Here is a 13,726-nt window from a genome sequence, read left to right as displayed (position 1 = left end):
GTCTGAAGTTGGGGCAGAGGAGGTTTAGATGAGATCTTAGGAAGAATGACTTTCCTGAGAGGGTGGTCAGGCACTGGCACAGCCTGCCCAGGGAGGTGGTGGAGTCACCATCCCTGGAGGTGTTGAAGAAACGTGTAGAGGTGGCACTTCAGGGCATGCTCTAGTGCCTGAGGTTGTGGAGGTCTTTTGTGTGTGTGTGGTTGGACTTGGTGATCTCAAAGGTCTCTTGAAGATAAACCCAATGAGGTTAAAAAAGAGAAAGCCAAGTCTAATGTTGTCTGCAACTTATTTTATTGTTTGCAACCAAGCAGTGTCCCCAAACATCCAGTGGTCCCTCTGCGACAGCACAGGGTTCAACAGCACTTTAGAAGTTTCTTCTGGAAAGCACCTCTGGGAGGGTTTTGGCAGTGGTTAGTGGTTCTGTGTTCATGGCACACCGAAGATGGGTTTGATTTCTTGGTGTGACTGATTGGCTCAGTTAAAAGCCTCTTTTTTGGAAGTTACTCTTTTGGAAGTCACTTTTTTTGGTGCAGGGGATGCTCATGGTGCCCGGTGTCCTCCCCGGCTCTGATACCACAAGAGCCACAGAAAACTCAAACAAAAACCCATTGCTGCCACCGCATCGGTTCTAAATGAGAAGCTGAGGTCTGTAACATCAAGATAAGGTATTTTATCAGCATTTAATTACAGCCCTTTGTTAAACGGGTGCATACCGAAGTAGCACAAACCCATTAAAGCGTAATGCCAAGTTCTCATCAAGAAGATGATTCTCGCTGGAGAATCAGCTGAAGGAGGCCAAAAATGCCATCTTCACTCCCTGTTTATTTTAGGAGCTCATTATAGCACAAACACTGTTTTCATAACCCGGGTTGATATTTTAGAAAATATCACTGTGGTAAAATTTTCTTTACACGTCTGCAGCTTGTTTCCAAAACTGCTAATTGGGCCTGTGGGGAGAGAGGCTGTTCCACATGTAAAGCTGCTTCCCAACATACTTCACCCCAGGATAATCCTTTTATCCAAGGAAATTAAGGCACGTTTTATAACATCCAGCAGGACGTTACCAAGCCTACAGTGGAGAAGAATGAAGGCAATAAGCCCAGCATGCCACCCGCTTCCATTTCTCTCTGAACTTCTTGGCTATTTATTGAACTTGGTTTTTGATTTATGAGTGATTCAGTCCTCCTGAAGTGGAAACACCAATTTTGGCTTTGCATCAGGTGTAACACGGGTGGGCTGGTCCTGGTGTCCCCTGCACAGCCTTGCCGGTGCCTCCTCCTTCCTCTGCAGCTCTCCCTGCTAATGGCTTGGAGGCTCCGAGAAATTAATCAACCGTTCGGGTTGGAAAGGACCTTGAAGACCATCCAGTCCCACCAGGTCCTGGGCAGGGACACCTCCCACCAGCCCAGGTTGCTCAAAGCCCCATCCAACCTGGCCTTGAACCCCTCCAGGATACAAATGGAAGCGAACATGGGCTGGACACAGCTTTGCTAATTAATATGATGCCAAGATGAGGGGTTTTTTTTAAATCTCCGGAGGGGAGGCAGAATGATGCTTGGGAGAAGGAGTTGTTTGGGTTCTGTAACCTCTCTGAGCTACGTGTGAGCTGTAAAGGCTTGTGAAGGAAGGGGATGCCAGGGGTGCAAGGGCTGGATGGCCAGTGAACGTCCTTGCTTGGCATTCATCAGCTGTGCAGATAAACGGAAAGCTTAAAAATGGGAGGAAATAAACCTGAACATTTAATTATTGACTGCTGCTGCAAAATCTGTCCTAGCTCGTCTCCCAACCTTGAAGAAAGACGTAATAGACATAGAAAGACATGGAAGGCATTAGCAGGGTGAGAAGAGGTGTGACAATCCCACGGGCAGGGAGGGGGGGCAGACGTTCCCCGTCCTCATCACCATTTTTCATTTTATATTCAGGCTTCTCTTTGCTCCCCCATCCCCCAAATTAGTCCAAACCTTTCCGTGCCGTTTCCACTACCTCCCAGCCCGTTGGTAGGACAGGGAGCAGGGGGACTGAGAAGCAAGAAGTTTAAAACAGAAACAAGCATTTTTATTCCTGCGGTGCAGAGTTAGTCCGGGCTTTGTTAGTGTCCGTTGGCCAAAGCGCAGCAGAAATATGCAGCTCCAGGCTGGGGAGGACTGAAAAGGTGTAGAGCTTTGATGGTGGAAAGAAGAAAAAACGTACATTTAAGGACACAGCCCAACAATTTTTATGACACTTCTGCTTTAGGACAGCCGTCTACAGCCAGGCAACAGCACTGAGTGGTGCCCGTCCTCCTCCTGCTCCCTGGGAGCCCTGGGGTTTGTAGTATCTCACTCTTCTCCTCCCTCCAGAGACAGCACAACCCCTTGGTCTCTTACCCGAGAGCTGCTGCAAACTGTGACTTGGTTCTTGTCCCTCTGCTCCAGAGCTGAAGTGAGAAGACACGGGATGGTGTCACGGTGAGGACCACAAGGCAAGGTTCCTCAGTGCTTGGTTTTGTCCTCCCAGGAGGACGCTTCAGTCTGGTGGCAGGGAGAGGGAGGAGGTGAAACAGGGTCCCACAGCAGGAGCAGGGACCTTCCGTCTGCCAGGGGGAACCCGTCACAAACCTCGTGTGGTGTTGGTGCAGGAGGAGAGGGCTGCGGCGTTACAGATGTACTGCCCGTGGGAAATGCTTCTGTTCTGCTCAATGCTGATACCCAAACTGTGGATGCAGATCTGAAAAGCAAGGTTGCTGTGGTGGAGATTAAAAAAAAAGAAGAGAGAGACTTCTCCTCTGCTTCAAAGAGACAGAAAGCTGAATGAGCCATTCCCACCATCTCCATTTTCCCCTGGAGAAGTGGTTGAGTTCTCCTACATTTCATCGCCCCCTCCTCCCCTTCTTCGTGGGGAGAAAAAGAAAGAAATAACCAGTTAAGTATCTGAGGTGGAGGAGCTGCAGCCTCTCTTTGTGCAGAGGTTCCTCCAATTCTCACAGGCTTATTTTCACACTCAGCATTCAGATGCCCAGCAGATCACTTGTTAATTGTTAAGCGACTGCTCAGCAGTGCCATTATGGAAATGATTTCTACTTCAGTGCCACTTGCCCTTGAATTTTGAGAACAAGAAGGTCAAACAGAATTAGATAACGTTCCTTTGAATCTCTTCTCTTTCTAAAAAAAGACACGGTGGCCGTCAAGAGGACTGTGAAGCGCCGGTGGTTTGGGGATCGTATGGGAACTGGTGTCCTGATCTTGGTCGGGCTCAGAACCAGCTGCACCCAGGTGTGGTGCAGAGCTCGTATCCCATCGCCTCTGCTCGTTTCTAGGGTGAGTTTTGAAGCAGCAGCTTGAGTGAAAACAGAGCCCGAGCGTTCGGGGAGGCAGGGAGAGCTGCGTGGGCAGAGCCTGCGGCCCCTCGGCGTCAGTGAGATCCCGTCCTCCCACGCTCATCCCTGCAGGATTGCACCCACACCTTCCAGTGCCAGCCCTCCCTGCTCCTCCAGCACAAGGAGAGAGGCTGGGAGGAAGAAAAAATAAAAAAAAAAAAAAAGAAAGAAAAAAACAACAAAAAAAGAGGAGTTCTGTATCATGCACCAAGGACATATTCTGTGTTTAAAAAAAAAAAAGAAGGCAAAGAAAAATGCAAATCTGTAGCTTCTCCCTGTTTTTCAGCAGAGAGCTGCACTGCTCCAGCCACTCCCTGCTGGCACATAACGCTGATATTTTAGTGGGTTTGATCCAGAGGTGACTGGATTATTTCTTTTTTTTTTCCCCCCAGTTTGGCTTTTTCTCCCTTGTAAAGTTCATACATTTGAATTGCTAAAATGAAACAAGTGTAGTTATTTTGGTCCCCGCTGAGAATATGTGTTTGCAGCGGCGGAGTAATTCTGAGCTGTCCTTTTGTCCCCGTAAATTCTATTTTCAGATCATCGGGAAGGGTATACATAAATGCCATAAAAACAGAAAAAAAAAAAAAAAAAAAAAAGGCTGTTTGGCCTGAGCACTTTGCCTTGTTATAGGTTTTAGGAAGGAAAACCCAGCTGAAAGTGTGCAGAACTGCAGGGACATTGTCAAGCCTTTGGTGAAGTGTTTTTGTATTTTTGGCTGAACCCTTCTGCCCCAATGAGAGTGACTTTTCGCTCTCCGTTTAGAGGCACTTTGAGGTGTAATCCCAGATTTGTGTGTGTGCCAGGGACAGAGGGGGGGTAAAGGGATGGGGATGCTGCTGGTGGGGGTGTCTGCCTGTTTTGCAGCCCTCCAGCTGGGAAAATGCCCTGGGGAAAAGAGGTGCCTGGGATGGCTGTGATGCTGCAGACACGGCCTCCTGGGAGAGATGGGCATGAACAGATGCCCTTGAAAAAAATCACTTTATGAAAAAAATGCCATTTTGTGGGCACAAATGTATTTGCTGTGGCCGGTTTGTGCTGATCTAAGGGCTTGGGGGCAGGAATATAGAGACTCTTTGAATATTGGGCATTCCATGGGCATTGGAGCATGGCTGGAGAGCAGCCCTGAGGAGAAGGTCTTGGGGGTGTTGGTGAATGAGAAGCTCAACACGAGCCAGCAACGTGCCCTGGCAGCTCCGAAACCAACCCCATCCTGGGCTGCATCCCCAGCAGCGTGGCCAGCAGGGCCAGGGGGGGATTCTGCCCCTCTGCTCCGCTCTGGGGAGACACCCCCCCAGTGCTGCCTCCAGCTCTGGGGCCACCACCAGCAGAAGGACATGGAGCTGTTGGATGGGGCCAGAGGAGGCCCCGGAGATGCTGGGAGGGCTGGAGCCCCTCTGCTGGGAGGGGGGGCTGAGAGAGTTGGGGGGGTTCAGCCTGGAGAAGAGAAGGCTCCGGCGAAACCTTGGAGCCCCTTCCAGTCCCTCAAGGGGCTCCAGGAGAGATGGGGAGGGACTCTGGATCAGGGAGGGGAGCCATGGGATGAGGAGGAACTGAAAGAGGAGAGATTTTGGATAGCAGGAAGAACTTGTTTGGTGTGAGGGTGGTGAGAGCCTGGCCCAGGTTGCCCTGAGAAGCTGTGGCTGCCCCATCCCTGGAGGGGTTCAAGGGTAGATTGGAGGGGGTTTGGAGCAACCTGGTCTGGTGGGAGGTGTCCCTGCCCAGGGCAGGGGGTGGCACTGGATGGTCTTGAAGGTCCCTTCCAACCCAAATCATTCTGTGATTCTCTGGTTGTGTGATAAAAAGGAGGAACCAGGTCAGGAAGGGGCAGTGGGTCAGAGAAGGCCACATAAGAAGTTAGAGGTATAACCTGCAAAGAGTCGTCCACAGATGAGAATGAAATTTGCATTCTGGCAACATAACCAGGCCTTTTTTTTTGTTTTTTTCCAAATTTTGTTGGTACCAGCAGAAGTGTGGCTTTTATAACCGTGCCTTTCTGGCCACAGCGAATTCCCCTACGAGGTGGTTCAGTGTTTGGGGTGTTTTCTCCAAAAGAAGTGAAGGTTTGGGCAGATCAGCATCAATAATGGATGAGCAGCGTCCAGGCGGCGTCTGGAGCCCAGCAGTTGTGACTGAGTGCTCTTTCAATAATGAAAAAGCAATAGGAGATGGCTAATCACAGGCGTGGGGTAATTAGCCACGTGGGGATGTCCACCTTCGTCAGCCATTTGTGGGGGGGAGTGTGGGGCAGGAACCCCCCGCAATGTGGGGCAGGGAGAGTCCTCAGGGCAGGACGCTGCTCTCTGCCCAGGGTACGGGGGAACACAGAAGGGTAAAGACCTTTGAAAAAAGGAAAAGGGGCACAAATTAAAGTGTTTTTCTTTAAAAAATCGAGATTAGAGGAAGTTGGAAGGTGCCCAGGAACCAGCGCGGGTTAAAAGCACCAGTTTGAGAATGGCAGGGCCATAGAGGGAGGACACAACGCTTCTGTAGAAGTGTTAAGCTCTTTTTTTTTTTCTTGTTAATTCTTTGTTCTATTCTTGTTAATTCTTTGCTGTGAAACGTCTAAGAACTATGGTGTACGCTTCCTTCTAATTAGTTATACCACTTAAATTATGGTTGGGTTTGGTTACTTTTTTCCCCATAACAACTTTCCAAAAAGAAATCTGTGCTTCCAAAGTGCAGCAGGTTAAAGCCTGTGCCTCTCTCTCCATCCGTAAATTCTTATTTTTCACGTTAGGTGGAAAAATCCTGGGCAGCCCCGTTTTCAGGAGGCAGAGGGGCAGGGTCAGAGCAATGACACGGCGTTTGCAGCGTCACAGACCTGATCTTAACCCCTCCTGGAATTACTCCCATTCCTACAATCCTTTATCTCTTTAATCTGTGATATTACAGGATTGATGTTACATTAAAAGTATTAAAAAATCTACAAGCGGGTTAACCTTCTTTATTTTTATATTTTTTCCTATGGGGATGTAATAATCATTCGCTTAAGAGATTCTTGGCTCGTGTAATACCAAAGTCACGTAGGAGAATTAGAAGGCACTTCCAGTTCCAAATATTTGCACTTTATTTTATACAGTATTTATGGAAATGAATTGCACTTTCCCGCAGAGTTTTTGAAGGCCACGATTATAGGTTTGTCGCGAAAATAGCTCTGAATTGAATTGAAAATAATGAATTTAGTGTTGTCAGAGATGCGGTCGGATGAAATCAATGGATTGCCATCCGCCCCGATTTTTCAGGAATTATCTAGACTTTGCTGTCATTATCTTCTGCCCCGGTGTTTCTTGTGGAATATTAATGAATCTAAAAATAGCTGCTGAGGTTTGCAGCGGGGCGGCGACGGATGCGGTGTGAGAGGAGATTCGATGCAGCATCTTGTACTTCTGCCACCCTGCACTGGTTTGTTCTTTTTACCCTTTTTACCACTTACCAGGTGTTCCTAATCTGAGAATCTAAGCAGCAAAAATAAATTTCTCATGAACGCCCAACAGGAAATATTTCCACTGAGCGTGAACCACCGAGTTCGGTGTGCCATCACCCTGGTTCTTGAAGAAGGAAAAATAAGCTCAAATTCAATATTTTTCTTCTTTTTGGGTCATCTTTTCCTCCTTTTGGAAACATTGTTGCCGTAACTTATGTGTTACCATTTATTATTTTTAACTTTTATTATTTATAAAAGTTTATAAAAATTTACATATTGACTTTTTTTTTTTTTTTTTTGTTTTGCGCCCAACCTAATTCTTCTCCAAGATGGAGCTGGGAAGTGGAAACCTGAGCCTATCGGACCTAATCCTAAAGGAGCTCTCCTTTTTTCTTGCTTTTTTTTTTTTTTTTTTTTTTTTTGGTCTGCACGGGATCATTTCTGCCCCCTTGTTTCTCTGTGTGTTAGAAAAATGACTGACCAGGAGCCTGCAGTTAATGCCCTCTGGCAGTGGCCGGCGTGGCGGGGGGCTATTTGCCACCTTCTCTTGGGCAACAGGGCCAGGGGCTCCACCGCCCCCGCTCCCAGCAGCTCTCCTGCCCCGAGGAGTGACCAAAGCCACCTTCTGCTTTAAATCTGTCCACTTAAAAAGTGACCATCACCACAGGACCCTGATGGTCCACCACCATTCCCAAGGAGCGATGGTGAGAGGTGACAGGTCCTGTGGTGGTGATCCACCATCACCACCATTCCCAAGGAGCTATGGTGGGAGGTGACAGGTCCTGTGGTGGTGACCCACCATCACTGCCGGTGAGGGGAGAGAACAGGCCTGTCCCACCAAGATGTCCGGCACCTCGTTTTGCAGCAGGAGGGTGCTGGGTGTGCTTGCTGGGGAGTTGGCAGCATCCCCCGAGCAGTGGTGAGACCCAGAGGGCTAGTGGGGAGCTCTGTATCTCCTGCTAGGCTCCTGCCAAGCTGCCCCACGTGTCCTGCTGCAGATGAGCAGCACGGCAGCCAGAGGCAACCTGTGGTTGACTCTGGGGCCACCATCTCTTCTGTGGAGGAGACCAGGGTGGCTCTTCAGGTGGAAACCTGTACATGGTTGTCTCCCAGCATATTACGGTGGGTTATTGCGTTGTTTTGGAGGTATTCCCTGCTGGTTTTGCTCTCCAAGGTAACATAAGATGCTGAGAGGTTTGACAGTCATGACCTTGGAGTCTTTCTTTACCAGTGAGGCAGTTAATTACGTAGGTAATATATACCCGGTTGAGAGAGGAGGTAGGAGATTTGCTTGGCTGCAGAATATTCAGTGATCTGGAAGGAAAAGTGACACGGATTAGTAAAGAATTTGCTATTTATTGCTTGGCCACAAGGAAGGTGGCAGTTGTTAAAAAGCAGCAAAATTTGCTTCTATAGGAAATGTGACGCCAGAAATGTCTTCGATTGACCCTTTCACACATCCAAGAAGGGGAGAAACAAGTTCCTTTTGATTTTAATCACATATCACTGAATGGTTGGGCTTCCGCCCAAAAAAGGCAACACTTCTGAACTCTACCACTTCTGTTAATAACTCTTTGAATTTCTGGCCCGTGCAATTCTTTTAATTAAGAAAAAACCCTCTGTAAGTAAAGCACTTTGCTTACCGCAGTATCAGAATCTATTAATGAGGATAACAAGGTTTCCTTGATAGCAAGTGAACGTGTAACTGCAGATACAAAGCTGTTTTATCAATTAGGTCTTTCCAAAACCACTTAATGACTTTGTTGACAAAAAAAAATTGGGAAGGCTGAAAATTAATGTGGGTCCTGAATCACAGTGAAAGGTACCAGGATGTTTGAAGCCAAGTTGGGTTTCTGGGGACATCACAGATTTGGTCACAGAATCCTAGCATCAGTTTGGTTGGAAGAGACCTTTAAGATCATCAAGTCCAACCATCAACCCAACACTGCCAAGCCCACCACCAACCCATGTCCCTCAGCACCATGTTTACATGTCTTTTAAATACCTCCAGGGATGGTGACTCCACCACTTCCCTGGGCAGCCTCTTCCAATGCTTGACAACCCTTTCAGTGAAGAAGTTTTTCCTAACATCCATCCTAAACCTCCCCTGGCAAAACTTGAGGCCACTTTCTATTGTCCCATCGCCTGTTCCATGGGAGAAGAGACTAGTCCCTTCTTCTTTACACCCTTCTTTCAGGGAGTTGGAGAGAGCGAGAAGGTCTCCCCTCAGCCTCCTTTTCTCGAGGCTGAACACCCCCAGCTCCCTCAGAAGTTCTCCAGACCCTTCTCCTTGGTCTCCAGACCCCCCCACCAGCTCCGTTGCCCTTCTCTGGACCCGCTTCAGCCCCTTAATGTCTTTTTTGTGGGAAGGGCCCCAAAACTGGACCCAACACTCAAGCTGGGGTCTCACCAGTGCCCAGGACAGGGGGATGGTCACTGTCCTGCTGGCCACACTGTTCCTGATACAGGCCGGGATGCTGGTGGCCTTCTTGGCCACCTGGGCACACTGCTGGCTCACGTTCAGCTGGCTGTGGATGAAGATGTGGCTTTTATGCATGGGCCTGGCACATTGGCTGGTGGTGTCCTGTCATGGTGGCATTGCTGAGGTTTCTTCTTCCCTCCTGGTTACTCAAGACAGGGTCTGGGGTTTCCAGTTTGCTGCAGTTCTGCTCTTCCACATGATCTGAAGCAGTTCTCCTGCAGGCCCCTCTTGGCAGTGGCAACCATAGGTCAGTGGCCTCTGGGACCCCAAATCAAGGAGCTGTGAGGGGCTTTGTTCCCATGGGACGTGGCCCCTGTGCTCGCTCGGGAGGGAGGTGAGGATGGGCACACAGCGTCGCTGTCTTCTCCTTGTGTAGGGTTTTGAAATGTGGCTGCTTTTTTATATGAAATAGCTCCTCACCGGACAAACGCTGCGTTTCTCCGTCCCAGTTCTTCTCGTCCGCCCACCTGAGAATGTGGGAACTATTTAGATACCGTCCGGTCCTCATGGGAAGGTTTTACCTGCTTTACAGACAAAAGTATGCTTTTTGAGTGCACTCACCACTTGTATGAAGCGGCACGAAGAGACTTGGTGCAATCCAGGAGTGTCCTTTTGCCCAATTTGCATTCCTTTTAACTGACAAAGCCTGAAGAGGAAAGATAATTGAAAAAAAAAAAAACAAAAAACCTACTTACGCCTTAGGCTCATGCAAAAGCGTCTCCACCACAGCTGGGACCTTCGGTCTTCTCCTGTCTGCTCATGCTCCCCATGTGACTAAGCCCTAACATCAGCTGAGGCAGAGCTCACGGGCTGCATGGGGAGGTCCATGCCCCTGGGTTGAGCCCGGTGGTGGCTGGAGAGCCCCAGGACTCAGCCAGAGCTTGGCCTTGGAGTTCATCCTGGGGAGGACTCTGACCCGGGGCTGCACAGCGTGGCGCTGCCATGGGTTCCATCAAAGGTGGAGGTAGATAGGAGCCAGTGGTTGGACTCAATGATCTCAAAGGTCCCTTCCAGCCGTGAAGATTCTGTGGAAGCCAAATGTTCCTCACGGAACGCTTTCTTTCAGGGCGGTGACCCGCTGTAATTATGCTTTGCAGTGATTGTGCTTCGCAGAGGTACTTTGTACGAGGTATTTTCCAAAAGATGTGTTGATAACCGTTGTTCAAGGACAAGAAAAAACAGTGCGAGAAAGCTCTTTCTTCCAAGTCCTAGATGTCCTGGCTGTGTTGTTATTGATCTTGAGTGTTTAATGCTAATTTGTGATGTTTTGGAATATACTAATTAATATTATATATTTTTTTTATAATGTACTAAGTAATGCTATAAATCATTTTTTTAAAAAACCCCACAACCTACAGTGATAGTTTCCAATAGGGTGCTGTTTATGAGAATAATCACTTCCTCAGGCAAAAGTGTTTCCTTGTAGCCATCTGTATATTCTACATCTTTATATTCTTCTTCAGACTGAGGGGGGATCTGATCAATGCTTATAAATACTTAAAGGGTGGGTGTCAAGAGGATGGGGCTGGTCTTTTTTCAGTGGTGCCCAGGGACAGGACAAGAGGAAATGGGCACAAACTTGAACATAAGAAGTTCCACCTAAACATGAGGAGGAACTTCTTTCCTGTGAGGGTGGCAGAGCCCTGGCAGAGGCTGCCCAGGGAGGTGGTGGAGTCTCCTTCTCTGGAGACATTCAAACCCACCTGGACACGTTCCTGTGCAACCTGCTCTGGGTGGACCTGCTCTGGCAGGGGGTTGGACTGGGTGATCTCCAGAGGTCCCTTCCAACCCCATGGCATTCTGTGATTCTGTGGTATATATTTAGCTACATGACTATTACTGAGCTTCACTGATACTTCATTCAGTCAAAGTTTCCCTTAGTTCTGCGCAACCTTTTCTAATCAGAAGGACGTGCATACGAATTCCCCTTGGACTGTTGGCTGGTGTGGTCATGAGCAGATAAGATAAGAAACATTTCAGGAAGACTTAGCTCATCCAGTAGCAGCTACAAAGAGTGACTCACCAGCACCTCGGTAGCAGCATTAGGGCAGAGACAGTGATATCTGAAGACAAAAACAAGCTCGCAGTGCGTGCGGCTCTCGTCGGACTTCCTTCTTAGAAAGTTTCAAGTTTTAAGGTTTAAATCCCCTTGAACTTGTGGTAGTTCCCCGTGTGACTAACGTCTGGGACAACCTTTCCACGTGCTCGGCTTTCCGATCGCTGACTTCTGGCACCTCCTTTCTCTCCCGTTCGTGTTCTTCTGGCAGTGCCTTTTGTGATAATTGCCCACAAAATGATCCCCTCGCTGCCTCGTTTCGGGTGGTAGCTCACTTGCTGGTTTGGTTCTTACAAAAAATGAAACAACCCTGGAATCCTTGGGAGAGCGAGGGAGGGTAAAGGGTAAAACTGTCCCTGAGGCCTGGGGGGAAAATGCTTTTCTTGTAGCTTCTTGTATCTGAAATGTGCTGAGTAAAAATTGATGGGTTTAATTTGTCCGACGATTTTATCCCCCTGTATTAGATATTAGTCCCATAAACCTAAAGGATGAAGTTGCAGTGATTTGGGTGGATGCTAATTGTATGGAAAAAAAAAAACACGTTTTGAAATAAGGGTAGAAATTTTAGTCTGGTAGAAATCATATGAGACCTGGAGGTGCCCTTTTCCTTTTAGAAGCACCAGGGGGTCTGTGTTAGGTACAGAAATGCCGTGGGTATATAGGGATTCCCACGGCTAAAACTATTCCAGTGTCTCATGAGGAACCTCCCTCTCTACCGGCTGCTCTTGATTTTTCAAATATTTTCACTTTGTTCCTCTGTCACGGATGTTACTTCACCTGGAACGACCTCCAGTACACTCCCAGTCCCGGCAATCTCAAAGGTATTTTTCTGCCAGAATCACTACAGGAAAGATTTTGTAACTGTGGGCACACCAGCAGGTAGGGCTGATGGACCGGGGAGCTCAGGAGGCCTTTTAACGGTGATGTTTAGTAATGAGTTCCAGATCATTAGAACTTTATATATATTCTTTCATATTTTCTTCTTCTTCTTCTTTTTTTTTTTTTTTTTTTTTTTTTTTTTTTTGTTTTGTTTTGTTTTGTTTTGTAGATATTTTTTATTTTCTGGGCCTTTGGCAAGAGCCTTTTGCTGTATCCCAGTATCCAGCCTGCCAGGGAATGACTACTTTTTGAGATGTGGCAGGACTTTTCAGAGAAATCGGTGCTGCTTCTTCACTTGCTTCTACGTTTACGTTGACAGTAGAGCCCATGTGTAAGAGAATATAAAACTCTCCTGAACTTCCAGAGGGGAATGTTCAGGAGAATCCAACAAGACTTTTTGGGTTTTCATTATCCCCAGCGTTAAGTCTGGTTTTTGTGTGTGAGGAGCTTTGTGTGGTGGCTCCAACCACTTCGTCGTTCCCAGCAACAGCTTTGGGGATCACCAGGTAGAAAAGAAAAGGGGAGGTGTCAGGTACAGTTCAATCTCTACGAGTTTTGTGAAAGTCTGCAGCTAAGGAGAAACCCAAACTGATGCCTCCATTGAAAGGAAAGGCGGGCACAGCTCAGCCATCCCGTGGCCTCTTTGGTGGCCGCTGGCTCTCCCTGGTGGAGCCGGTCTCAGGGTCTGCTGAAGTTCTTGAAGTGCTACAGGAAAAAAGAGGACACAGGACACAAATCATCAGGCAAACAGAACTCACTGTTCTCCCTCTGTTGTACACCTGAAAAACTGTCATCTCTCAACCATCATTCTTGCACTTTTGTTTTGTAGGAATCAGAGTTCCTCTGCCTGGAGTTTGACGAGGCCAAGGTGAGCCAGATGCTGAAGAAACTCTCGGAGATAGAGGAGAGCATGACTTTGTTGACCCAGACCACTTAACCGAATAAAGAGATTGCAACTCAGAGAACGAATGGGCCTCAGTACTTTGTCATAGTAGTTCCCGTTTCTGCACATCGAATAGGTGATGGCTGTTAAATCCAGGTTGGAACTGCACAGAGCATCCCTCACCACGTGTGGGTTTGCCCAGGGGAGAAAAGAGGAAAAGAAAGAGGCAGACATCGGGGGGGGGGGGACATGGGTTTATCCTTTCAAACCATGGGCTGGGTAGGACAAATCCCAAAACCCGCGTGGAGCTTAAAGCCAGGGAAGGAGGAAGGGTGGTGAGCTCAGGGGACAGAGACACAGAGGCACCTTTCTGTCCCTGCCAGCCTCCGCGCTGCTGAGGGTTAAACAATGGCTTGAAGTGCCCAACCTTGCTGGCCCATTGAGTCACACCTTCCCCGCACCGAGGGCAGCCAGGGGACAATTGGCAGCTTCTCCTGGGCAGTGGCAGGTGATGGTTTCCCAAAAGGAGCAGCAATTTGGTTCATACTGAGTGACCTGCTGGCGAGCCTTCAAAGCCACTCCTGACCTGCTTCCCTGAAGAGTGTCCACCTCCACCAGCCTCCGGGCTCTCCAGCTGGGGTGGT

At 48.3% G+C, this 13,726-nt stretch overlaps 1 protein-coding gene across 1 annotated transcript in view; it reads left to right on the top strand.

The window, feature by feature from the left end:
* COMMD1 (copper metabolism (Murr1) domain containing 1) overlaps positions 1–13,164 on the top strand; it is a gene marked incomplete at its 5' end in the record, with an annotated part of 84,546 nt that extends 71,382 nt beyond the window's left edge. The window contains one exon of the mRNA XM_014964421.1: positions 13,029–13,164. Coding sequence (XP_014819907.1) covers positions 13,029–13,136 — 108 coding nt within the window. The remainder of the gene's footprint in view (positions 1–13,028) is intronic.
* Positions 13,165–13,726: the final 562 nt, after the last annotated feature.

Source organism: Calidris pugnax, unplaced genomic scaffold (genome assembly GCF_001431845.1).
Source record: "Calidris pugnax isolate Ruff unplaced genomic scaffold, ASM143184v1 scaffold219, whole genome shotgun sequence".
Classification (NCBI taxonomy): Eukaryota; Metazoa; Chordata; class Aves; order Charadriiformes; family Scolopacidae; genus Calidris; species Calidris pugnax.
Note: the sequence above shows the minus strand (reverse complement) of the source record. Positions and strands in the feature narration are given on the sequence as shown.